We start from the raw sequence: 13,403 nt of genomic DNA, 5'->3' as shown, positions 1-13,403 counted from the left end.
AGTCTGCTTATGAACATAAAATATTCTTATTCTATATATCATCACTTTAAAGTGATTTGGGGAATCCAGAAAAACACCCCGTTTGTCCAAAGATAACCTTATCTGTATTTTGACCACTATGACTGGGGGTTTACATTTGTGTTTGTTTCCCTGATATAGACACCCACTGTTACAAACCAACTCCAGTCTCAAATTTTTCCTTTCTCAATTAACACATCATGTGCACCTAAACTCCCATGCCAGTGACCCATAGATGAACTGCAACATTCCAACAAAACTCTTTTCCTGTTTCCATTATTTTTTAACATCCACTGCCACAAAAAAAAAAGTTTCACTTGTCAAAATCTTTACAAATGGACTCAATAAACTACCTGCATATCAAATATGTAGGCATCTCATATACATAGTTTATAAAAGTTTTTTCCACAAAATTGTATTCTTCTTTCTTTCTTTAAAAACCAACACATTTCCTCTGTTATACTTGGGTACTACTAAACATTAAAGCAGAATTACTGATACAATTGAAGCAACTCCAAAAGCAGTGTAATAAATAAGGCATGCTTAGAAACATTTTTCATACATTACTGAATAAAATATCCTGGAATTGAAATCTTGAAATATAATGAGAATTAAATGGTTTTTTTCTACAATAGCTGTTCTTATATAAAGATGTTTCCTTTGTGACAGCAATCCCTCGCCTAAAGGGAAAGAACATTATGCAATATCTCTTGTGGCATGTAAGCACCTCCGTTTGCGGTCTCAGAGTTTGTCAGCACCAAGGGAAATCTTTATTGCCTGGTACCTGCACCACTTCAATGTAGTTCTTGTTTAAGTAATGAGAAAAAATCGTGACATTAAATCCAAGGGAAACTTTACATCTTGTGTAACAACTCCTCCTGTCACCACTACCACATGAATCTTTACTTAGCTCTGTTTCAACGTCAATGTTAGGAAGGAATGTCAACTGAGTAAAGCAGGCAAACTTACAGTAAAACCATTCGCATATAAAAAGTTCTGGGTTGATTTTTTTTCCTTTGAGCATAAGGAAAGCTGTTTGTAGCACAGCACTATTTTCAATATCATAGTGTTACTGATCTGCAGGACAAGAGAAGGGTAAATTCATCCCTGGAGCATCACTAAGCAGCATTCTGAACTTAAGTTTGGGCTTTCTGTTAGACTACTTGGTAGTAAAACACATATTACAAGTCATATCCTCATCAAAATCAAGGTAAGATTCTTATTCCTGGTATATAAATCTGTATTTCAGACAGTCTGGTGGGGAAATTCTAAAATATGACCTTAATTCCATTCCCCAGTAGAGCTGCTGTGTTAATTCAGGACAACACACCCATGTATTTATACAGATGGCTCTGGTGACCAGATTTGCCATGTAAAATCTCTACAGGGAAGCTTAGGAAAGGCAGAACTCCTAGGATATGTGCTTGTCTGCCAGTTTCACACTTTGAAATCCTTGGCAAACTCTGATTCATACACTGCCAACTGTTTTCCTATCTGATTAGGCAGTTTTCTACTCCAGTAAGCATGTAAAATGGATATAGCCGAATTTCCACACTGAGGAGAGAAAAAACAACATTTATAGTTTAGAAATAAAACAAGTGAGAGGAATCAGGCCTGTTGGGATCACAAAGAGTTTCATAGAGGGTGAATTTCTAATAAATCTGGATAGTAGGAATGGGAGGTGAAAGCCTAGTTTTAATGGACAGTCTGCTTTAGGGCATATTTATATAATAAACATGCAGACTTAAGAAATGTGTCTATAATAAATTATCTTGAAGACAGGCTGTTGTCACTTTTCATTGTTTTACACCTCAACCAGGAGGTAAGGTTTGAATCAAGTTGGCATCTTACATGACTATTTAAGTTAACTGTTTAAACAAGTGGATGCAACCTTTTTCGTTTTCTTTATAGGTCCAATTAAGCCTTGTGGGAAAACCGAGCACATATAGGAAATTTCAATCAATTTTTCCACTAAAAAAGAAAAAACTTACAGTAACTGACTGGTTTAATTGCAGCATTACAAATAGCAGAGCATGGAGCAAGTCACACTTTCAGTCATATATCAAGTTAAGCATTTTAAACAAACTCCAGGAGAAAAATTGCTTTACAATTTCAGTATTTTTCAGCAGCCTGACAAATACATTCTGGCAATTGTAGGAAAAAAACCCAAAAGTCATAAATCAGTATGCCACTCCTGAAATAAACTAAAATATAGCCAAGTGAGGCTCTTCATCTTCCTTTTTAAACAGATCAAAAAATAGTCAGCAGCCTATACTTTGTGATTTTAACAAAGAAAGGTCTTTCAAATTTTCTGTTGGCTTTGAAGCTATAACTAATTTAGTAGATTCTCAATGAGTACAAGCTACGAGAAAAAACTCAAGAGCATTATGTGTACTAAGTTGGAAAAAGAGGGGCTTTTTTTACATAGAACAGTAATATTATTAATGTGTTATTCTTTCATTATTACATTAAATTTATTTGGTAAATGAGTTGTTTAGATTCCTTTTCCAGTATGCAGAATGTACTGAACACTGTACTGTGTTACATCTTGAAGTATCTCACTTCACTTTTATCTTGATAATTCTCCAGGGACATAATGTATAGACGTGACTTAAATAAAATTCTTTAAGTACAATCTTTAGTTTTAGGGTTTCTGCAGGCAGATTAGCAATAGTCAGGCCCACTGTTGCTGAAGTAAACATTTCACAGCTGTTGCTTGCAAAAAGTCTTTGGTGCAAGGAACAGCAATCAACACTCAAACTCAAGGACTTAACTATTAGGATACAAATTGAAGTTACTGATTATGTTCTTGTCCCATAAACTTTCTATTTCTGGCCTCCCTAGTGACCCAGCATCAACAGGGATAGGGGAGGATTCTTCTGTCTGGATTATTGCCCATCAAATTCAAACCACTAAAATAACCCTATTATCGTGGGGCAGCCACTTTTGAATGAAAAAGATCATAGCTACATAAATTCTATTGTGTAAATGGCCAGTTAAAATAGGAGTTTACACACAGTTAAATTAAGAGGCTCATCCTGACACTACTAAAGTGTAGCACTAGCATTCTGAATCATCACTGAGCTTTTAGATGCCAAGGAAGGAACTCCAGACTTCATCCCGCTATGTTTTTCCTGATTCACTGTGTTCAAGTGCAGCCTACACTTAGCAGGACAGGAACAGTGTGCTCTCTTATGAATGTTTTATTTTCTCTCTCTTTTGTTATTCTTTTTATTTAAAACAAAAAGCAGAGTTATATGCCTTATATATCTAGAAAGACAATACTGTTCTCCCCTCATGGGGCAAATGAAACATGGAAAACTGGAACATATTTTACAGTTGTTGCAAGTATTTATGTTTAATGATAGCGCTGTCAGCTTTGCTCTTTTCTGCATTCTGGCAAGTGCAATGATGACAAGACTTTGATCCTACAGGTTGGTCAGAAAATCTAATAAGCCATTTTGGCAGACAGACTGGATTGAAGCAGTGAGATCTCTTTGTTTCTTGGAATCATGCTTAAGTTTTAATGTCTGTATTGCATATATAGCCTATCTGGACCTACAAAGTCACTGTCTGCATGAAAGAAAGTATGTTTATCTTCCTGGTGTTTTTTGAATTTGTTCTCTTTGTCTCTGGAGTAAACATGTGATTTGAGAGTTTGCAGCAGACAAATAATGAATTTACGCATGATAAAAGCATTCACATCAGGAATGGGGCAAAAACTTTGTTTTGTAAACCAAAGTTTGGTTCTCTGTGCAAATCAGCAAATCATTCTCTCCCTATTGTTTTTAAAATAATTTCTTGGATCTTTGTTACAGTGAGAAAATATGCAATAGGCTGTCAGATTATGTCGCCTATTTCTAGGAATTCCAGTAAAATGTCCACTGACACAATCTTGAACATCAGACTACGAGAATGGCTGTAATCACCTCTAATTACCTTCATCTCTTTGATTACTTTTTGAAAAAGTCTTCTGAATGGCAAGTTCCTTATTCCTTGTAACCTGACAGGGACAGATGTGTGTGTTTCTAATTTGAAAGGAAACATCAGACAGAGCTGTGTCTTTTTTTGGCTAGCATGGCCAAATGAAAGGAAATCAATTCATTATTTCATTAAATTAAGCAATGTATTAGAATTAAGAAAGAAAAGTTTTCTTGGCATTTGGTATTTGAATTCAAAGTGACCTTCTAGAAGTTAAAGAGATACTGCAGTTTCACAATTCTACTCAATACATTGGATTATTACTGATGTCACCTTTTACTGATGATACTTTTCAGACTAAGAAAAAATCAACAAAAAACCCCCAACAAACATAAATCAAAACACCAGCAGCAAAACAAAGGCCAAACAATGTTTCTTATTCTGGCCAGAAAATCAGATCAGTCTACCATATGCTATTTCTGCCGTGATCCATTCAATACCACCTATATGTCATGATTTTGCAAACACTTTCATGCATTGAATTTGACTCATATCTTGCTGACCTTATAGGAAATATTCATAGTCCAATAAACTAAGAATAAATATATGACATTGTAAGCCAGGCCCAGAGATAATTTTAACTCCCAACATAGCATCTCCTTTTTTATCTGCAAACTATTCAATACTTTCACTCTTTACCAAAACCTTCCTTCAACACCACAAATCAACGACAAGAATAGAGCTATCTTATTTCCAAAACAAACACTAAAACATGTAACACTCCAGTAAATTTTGTAATAGTCAAATAAATTTCGTTAAAATGCTTCTTAAATTCTAAGTCTTATTTCCTGATCAAATTTATTTTTCACTTTGAGAAATGGATTAAAAACGTACTGCAACTACTTGAAATAGATGAAATAGACTTCGTAACATTATTTTTTTGCTCTTGAAATCCCTTCTTTCTTATTTAAATGAGACTACACCACACAATGCAATGAAAATAGGTCTAGGAAAACTGAAAAATAAAATTTGCCAAGAAATAGACCAATTTAAATTATTAGGACCTGGAAATTAATAACTGAATATTTTATCTATTGTTTCATGCTATCACTTATTTATCACAGTGTCCTAATTATGATTCTTTCAACCAATTCTTTCACTCATCCAGTAGATTTTTGTCTTAAATAGCTTCTGCTTAAAAAGACAAGTATGTCCTCTAGAGTTTCAAGAACAGCTTTTGCTATTGATATGATGGTAATCACAGGTGTACTGATACTTAGAAGAACTTATGTATAGTTTTATGTATTTTCCTTAGTTTTACCTGGTTCCTCAATCTGCTTGTTTAATTTCCTTATTGGAAAATAAAGTCAAAATAAAACAAGTTTCTTTTTCTGAATCTGGCCATCTTCCTAGGAATGATCTGACTGACATAAGAATTTAAGGACTGGGCCACAGGAGCTCACTGAACTCAGATGGGCTGCGCAGGGCACTGAAAGCATGAAGAATTCCCAGTTTCTCTCTTTCAATGCTTCTCATTAAAGAAAACTGATCAGAAGCCAAAGGTAAAAAAAGACTTGGACATAAACTTAGACTAGTGTACACTGTGCATGCACACATGGAAAATATCCTTTTGACAAATACCAAACACTTCCTCAGTAAGTTTCAGTTTTACTAATGGTTTTTTTTTCTGATAAAAACAATTGTATTTTTCCCTGAATCTGTAACAATTTTATGCCTCTCTTTGCAGTCTGCATGAGGTGTTGCTAAAATTATTCCCATTCCCCACCTGTTTTCACCCATGTTACTCCTGGTTAATAGCTGTGGCTCACCTTTTTCTGCTCCCAGAGCTGGATGAGGTAGAAAGACTTACACAAGGTGAAAAGAGATGCCTTAAAAAACCTGACTTCTGTGAGTATGGTAACAGGCAGATCATATTCTTTCCTTAAATTAGAAAATTAAACAGAAACCAATATATGTCAAAGATCAAATAGGCAAGGAATAATCTGCTGCTGCAATTACTACCATCAGGGATTGGATCAGTTGATACTTTCTAAATACAGTTTGACATCTCATAAAAAATACAGCTAAACCAACAGAAACTAATTTCTGTTTTTTTCACAGGTGTCTATCAGGTTATAAACACACCTAACTTATTGGTTGTAATAAATGTATAATGGAAGGATATAGTTTAATATAAGCCCTAGACCTTCTGAATCACCTGCAAAAATAAACTGAAATGGAGTATTTCTGCCTGTCAGTAACCATCCTGAAACATTTTGTGGCTTTTGAAAAATTAGTTTTTTACTGCCCTTTGACTGAAGTATTTTTTTTACTTCCCTTATGATCTAGATGAGAATGGTCTGTCTGGTCATAGAAGCATTTCTCCCAGACTATTTAGGAGCAGATCTGAGTAATGGAATTGAACTGAACAGAACTGGATAGAACAAAAAATTCTTTTTTTCTTGATTTATTGATATCACAGAACTAATCTAATAAATTAGATTGGAAAAGAACTTTAGGATCATCAAGTCCAATAGTTAACCCATCACTGCCAAATGTTTTCCTCAGGGGTTTTCTTGGGCTGATTTTTTTTTCCATTTTTCATTTAAATAAATTATTAGGAGTTTATTTCAATGCTTTAGTGCTACTTAGAGATTTATTTTAAATCCTTGAGAAAATCCTGATATAATTTCAGATTGTCATGTACATGGTGCAATACTTATAGAATCATTAATGTGTGAAAAGACCTATAACACCATCAACTCCTACCTTTGACTAAACACCACCATATCACTAAACAATAGCACCAAGTTTCGTGTCCAGTCATTTCTTTAACACTTCCAGGGATGGTGACTCCATCACTTCCCTGGGAAGCCCATTCCAATGTTTAACCACACTTTCAATTAATAAATTTTTCATGACGTTCAGCCTGAACCTCCTCTAGTGCAGCTTGAGGCCATTTACTCTGGTTCTACCACTGGTAGCCCTGGAGAAGCAAACAGCCCCTACATTGCTGCAGTTTCCTTTCAGGCAGCTGTAGAGAGTGGTAAGGCCCCCACAAGCCTCCTCTCCTCCAGGTTATCTACCTCCAGCTTGCTCTTGTGAGATTTGTGCTCCAGACCGTTCACCAGCTCCACTGTCCTTCTCTGGACACCCTCCAGTACCTCAATGTTTTGTAGTGAGGGCCCCAGAACTGGACACAGGATTTGAGGTGTGGCCTCACCAGCGCCAAGCACAGGGGGGACAATCCCTGCCCTGGTCCTGCTGGCCACACTATTGCTGACACAGGCCGGGATGCCATTGGCCTTCTTGGCCACCTGGGCACACACTGGCTCATGTTCAGCTGCTGTTAACCAGCACCACCATATTCTTCTCTGCTTGGCTGCTTTCCAGTCACTCTTCTCCCAGCCTGTAGCCCTCCATGGAGTAGTTGTAATCAAAATGCAAGACCTAGCACAAAGCTTTGAATCTCATATCTCTGGTCTTGGCCCACTGATCCAGGATGCAGTGAAAAAAAAACAAATTAGTTGAACACAAATGCATGACGTAAGTCACTAAGTTGTATTTTCACTCTAGCATACACAACTTTATTCATCTCAGGCATGCCTCTCCTGTATCAATAGCCCATTCTAATAATAAACAACAGTAAAAGAAGCCAGAACCACAATAATAGTGTAATTTTTATGTAAGATTTATAGGCTTAAAATGCTGTACTAGTCTATATAAAATGACAAAAAACTAATGCATACCAAGCACGTAGGAAATACAGAAGTCTAAATGAGGTAGAACGAATGTGTACTTTTGATCTTTATGATACTGTAGTTACAAGAATATATGAGTCACTTGAGTTAAAATAAAATAGACCATGTCTGATCTGCTGGTAGTAAAGCTGGACAAAAACTGACATAACAAATAATGAGACAGGTCAAAGTTGTAACACAGGAAACATCTCTTAATATTGTTTGAAACAACACCGGACACATCTAAAATTTAAGTATAGGAAAATATCAGGGATTGTATTTGGCTATAAACTTTTGCTCTAGGCTGAAAATGGCATAGAAAGTTTCAGCACAGCATGATCATTCTTTTGTAATATTGAATTCAATTTAAATTACTCTCAAAACAAAACATCTTCCCTCAGAAACTTTCATGTACTGAAATTCTTTCCTATTACTTAAGTACACCTTTTTTTCTTCTATAAAGCAATAAATTCTGCATGTGCTTTCTTTTTCAGTCCTATGTTAAAAAAAAACAACATAAAAACCCACCATCTTTTAAAGAAAATAGATTTTTTCCCCCCTGTATCTTACTAGATTTTATTTTTCTTAAAGAGAAAGATGTGCACTCAAAATTCACGAAGTGACAATTTCCAAACATTTTTGCCCAGCCAATGTGGGGCCAAACTGTATCTCAGGAAATTGATAGTGATGAAAAGCAATAGAAATTTTGGGAAAAAAAAAATTATCCATTGGTCTTTCATTTTAGAAGCCAACTATTACACTACTATAACATTAGACTGGCAGAATGGAAATAAAGAAGTATATCTCCCCTAGACCCCTAATGAAATGTAACAGCACCGTCCATGGGCTCCCAGAGGACACCAGAGCTGCTGGGGGATGATAAATATCTGCTCTTAGAGCAAGGGCTAGCAGCCCTTACTTACTGGAACAGGATGCTGTTTGCTATAGAATCCCAGGATACAGCCCTGAACAAACTTTGTATGTTAGTAAACTGACAGAAACAGAGACTTGAAGAAAGGATTTTCATATTAATATAATCTACGTAAGATAATCAGAATCATTAAAATTCAGAAAAGGACCGTTAGGGAAAAACAAAGCAGCAATAGCTTTAAACAGTTAAATTGTAATAGCTGTTGCAAAGAAAACCCAATATAATGGTGAAGCATCATATTAATTTCACCAAAACTATAGGGTAACATAAACCAGAATGGCTGATACTATTTCCCTTCCTTTTCTTACTTTTTTTCTGTCAATGCCTTGCCCCTGAGAGCAGGAAATCTGCTAATACATGGTGTAACCCTATTTCTATTTCGACATAATTTTTGACCTTAGAGCATGACTTCAACATATTTCAACCGATTTCAGCTGTGCTATAAAATCAACAATATCAACATTAAGAATAACTTCCCTTGTAAGCAAAGTTCTATGAGTGGATCAACTGGATTAATAAAAAAGTACAAAAGGTCCATTGTTTTTCTGCCGGCACAATAATTTAATATTAAGGAATGCTTATCTTTTCATTGAGACTGAAATTCGTTCTTGTTTAGACTAGTGTCTAAACTTGGCACACTGCACATATGCTATGGAAATTCCTTTTAAGCCCTATGAAGGATTTAGCACTTTAGAGGGATGCAGGCAATTCATAAGCCTCTAAAATTCACTTTAGAAACCTTAGACATGCACTGTGGCACCAGTGCTGCGATTCATTGAGTTACTGCTACACAGTAGAATGTCAGAAACCTCTCAGCCAAGGAAGACATAGTTTCAACACCACAGAAGACAGAGATGAGACGCACCATATTTTTTTTAGCGGCAATGCACACTAAAACTAATTTGTAGAACCTAAACCATGGTCAAAGAGACTTTGCTACCATAGTAGTCCTTTGTAGTAGTGTTCATTTGGTATAATTTCAAGGAGTGCTTGAATTTTTTCAGAATACTTAAAAAAGCTAAAATGTGTATTGCTTCAGTTTTTGCTACTTCTGATGATGTGTGTGACATTTTATCTAAGCCTTTCCTACTCACATATATAAATTTTCACATTCATGTTTTAGATCATCAGATATATGTCAATGATTTTAGAAATGTGTCCAACAGAAACAAATGTCAACAATCAAAGTTTGCTATTGTTCCACTATAACTGTCTTGTTTTATTTTAATTTTTTATTCTTTTTTTAATGAAACACACAGAAAACAGAAAAATCTGCAATTTAAACTACATAATCATCTAAAATAGCAGATCAAGAAAATAGAATTCCTTTCTGAAAGAAATGTCCTACATATTGCATCACGAAATTAGAGAGGAAAAGGCATCTGTCTGGGCCAAATAAACAAAAGAGTAAGTGTCATAGAAATAATTAGATCACAGCCCACCTGGGGCTACTGAGAAATATGCTACTGACTTATAAAATAAAGTACCTTTAAATCCCTTTGTTGTAATGCAAGAAAGAAGGCAAAGGCCACAGAACTACTTGAGAAGTGTGGGAAACATCTTGCTAATTACAGTGTGTTATTAACCATGTATGTATGTAAACTATATATGGTCTATGCACTTACAAAACACAAATGAAGTGGTGTAGTCATAAACAAATAGCCATCAGATAATCATAGAGCATTTTTTATTTGAGAATTACCTGCATTAAGAAAGAAACAATATCTAACTTTAGCTGCAACTCAAAATGATCTTTAAGAAGCATCAGCTTTTTAGGGTATTTTCCCCTAAAATATTTATCTTAGAAATGAAATCAGTTTCAGGATCTGCCAAAAATGTTTAATAAGCTGCAAGATAGGAAAATACAGTATTAAAATAGCAAAAAGTTTAGATTCTTTACAGTTTTGTTTTTTTTCTAAATCTAATTGGGACCAACTGGCCTCATTGCTTCTTATAAACTTAGCAATATATATTCAGAAAAAGGAATAAAAATGAACAGATGTTTCTCCTTAAAGAAGTCAGACAAAGATTTTTCTTACACAATAAATCAGCTGCTAGTGGATTTCCAAGACACTGCTCCAGGCTAACTGTTTAGGTATGGCTTAAAAACCTGGTTTACCTCTGTATGTATCCAAAACTGGTAAAGTAGATTAAACTGTAAATGAACAGCAAACACCGAAGGGGGAATGAAAAAAGCCATGGGCAAGTTGAATATCTGAAATAATGAGAAAGAAAACATACATTAGATATATAATGCTAAACTCATGATGATATAATGAAGTACTATCAGGAGCTCAAAGCACTGCACAATATACTTGCTTCTTCTAATACATCCATAAAGCAGACATTACATAGCATACATAGATAGTGATTATTATGTTACTATAGCAAATGAGACATAAATTGATTCAAAGTGATTTCCCACAAGCCAAACTGAGCAAGTAGAAAATTCAACATAAGAATTCATAAATTCTGGTATTGTATGCTTATGCTGTGTACTATATGGAACAGACAGCAACATGGCACTGACATTAAGGGTTTCCACATAGAGAAGATTTATCCCAGCAAGGTATGAATTTATAACACTATAGCATTTCCACCCAAATTCCCTGCATAAGCACCATGAGGCTAAGGCAGCTTACTTGGCTTCCCAAGTTAATTATAATTCTCACCTTAACTTTCTCATGGCATCTCCCATAAATTCCCAGTATAGACTACTGTTTTATAGTACTAAAACCAGGCTAGCATGAAAAAAGTATCAGAACACTGCTTACTTGGGAAATCCTGGTATCTTAGATACAGATGAAGTCCTAGGAATTTCACAATTAATTGCTTAACTGGCGAGCAATAGAGTAAAACTTCTAAGACTTTCATATGTTAAAAAGCCAGTCTGCTTTCTTCAAAAAAAGACTTATCTTTTTCTTTTCTCTTTTACCTGACACTGTGTTTTATCACCTGCATGTAAAAGTTAATACTTCTCTAAAATACAGAGATAATTCCTAAACCAAACAGTAACAGAGGTATCTTCAAAAACTTTAAATCTCTTTAGGACTCAGGGAATATCTGTTCGGGCGACAAGAGCCCCTTGTGAAGCACAGGAAAATTAGAAAAATCCTTTTCCAAATTCCTATTGTCCTTTTCACAAAAATCAAATCTTTTAATATCCAAGAAGGTAGTCTAGTAGCCATGACAAGCCTCCTGGACCAAGAATTCCCTTAGTGAAGGTCTGGACACAGCATGCAAAACCAGTATTGTCTCAGTTTTATCAAAAGGGCTGCCCAATAGATTAGAAGGTACACTGAGGCTGTGGAACAACCACACTTCCACCCCAGTGATGTGACTGATGCTCTCAAGAAAGTCACCACAGACATATCTCCCTGTGACAAGCCAATGGACGACTAGGACTTTGCTATATCAGCTTAATCTGCTGGCTTCAACACCAGACAATGTCTGAAACACTAGGACAAAACCCTGAAGCCATTGCAATATCACCTAGCAGGGCTGGGACACCTGGGATTTCAAAATCTACATTCAAAGGCTTCATGGATCACAGCTGCCCCACAAATTACCTACAGGGTGTTTCTGTTTCTGTCTCGGAAGCTGCTTTCCAAGAAGTATTGGAATTAAAAGGTAGTAGAGGGGGACTAAGTTTCTGTCTAATGGCATGATAACAGCAGGATTTTTTTTTTTTTTAAAGGAATAGAGAGGAAATTGATTAAAAAAAAAAAAAAAACCAGAAAACCAAACCAGATGGTTTTCAGATTATTCATGGAAGTGCTTACAGGATTGAAAGCAGGGTTAAAAAATTATATGCTTTTTCCTTAAAAGTATCAGAAGCAATTTGGTGGTATTTACAGATTACTCAAAGGGGAAAGAAGAATCATCTTCATATTTATTTCCTAACTTACTTTTCACAAGAGTACTAGGATTTCCCTGCTAAGTGGTGAGATGAAAGAAATTTTATATAAATCTACAGGTAAATTTGAAACTGTCAAAGGAGAATTCTTTACTAACGCCTTCTTACAATGTAATCTTTATTTTGCACAGGAAGGATTTTAAAGATCATTTACAGAAGTGGAACTCATAGGAAGAAATGAAAACTTCTCCCATACCAAGATCTTTTTCTTATTTGTGGTCCCACTGAAACAAGAAGAGCGATCTCAGGGGAAAAAAAAAAAATCATTAAATAGTTCTTTACTGGAAATGCCAATTTACCAAATCAAAAGATTTCACGGCAATGTACCAGCTTTAACAAATTTGTAGAAGAAAAGATCTGCTGGCTCCAGACGGGAATTTCTGGTCAAAACTGCAGGAAGACTTTTAACACACTGACAGATTTTTTTCTCACTTGTGGATTCAGCAGCACAGAGAGACTGGGAAAGTGCTACAGTAGCTGATGGGAAAAGCACCCAGAGCAGGGGTGCAGAGACATTTGCACCTGGGCTGCTGCACTGCAGCTCTTTGCCCTCACGCCGAGGGCACTGCCCCTTTGGAAGGTCCTTTGCCCACTCTCCCACGTGGGCATCTCTGCCTTTCTCCCTCCCATTGGTAAGTAAAAGCCTGTAACCACTTTCACTACAGAAAGGGAGTGAATTGAAACTCCTGAGGTTTAGCAGGAGCACTGAGTTTCCGTGCTGGGTCTCTGGGGCCACCTGCTGATGTGGCTGCAGAGGGGCTGTGGGGCATGGGTTAGGGGCTGCAGGACAGCTACTGACAGCAAGTTCACGGGGGCAGGAACTCGTGTGAGGACTCTGCAGGAGTTAAAGGCAAGATAAAATAAAAAAATTTAAAAA

The 13,403-nt window shown here is 36.0% G+C and overlaps 1 protein-coding gene across 1 annotated transcript in view; it reads right to left on the bottom strand.

Moving 5' to 3' along the window:
* Nucleotides 1–13,403, bottom strand: part of AGMO (alkylglycerol monooxygenase) — a 186,390-nt gene that overhangs the window by 93,976 nt on the left and 79,011 nt on the right. Inside the window, exon 5 of the mRNA XM_056483504.1 lies at nucleotides 10,730–10,825. Coding sequence (XP_056339479.1) covers nucleotides 10,730–10,825 — 96 coding nt within the window. The remainder of the gene's footprint in view (nucleotides 1–10,729; nucleotides 10,826–13,403) is intronic.

This window comes from Oenanthe melanoleuca, chromosome 2 (genome assembly GCF_029582105.1).
Source record: "Oenanthe melanoleuca isolate GR-GAL-2019-014 chromosome 2, OMel1.0, whole genome shotgun sequence".
Classification (NCBI taxonomy): domain Eukaryota; kingdom Metazoa; phylum Chordata; class Aves; order Passeriformes; family Muscicapidae; genus Oenanthe; species Oenanthe melanoleuca.
Note: the sequence above shows the minus strand (reverse complement) of the source record. Positions and strands in the feature narration are given on the sequence as shown.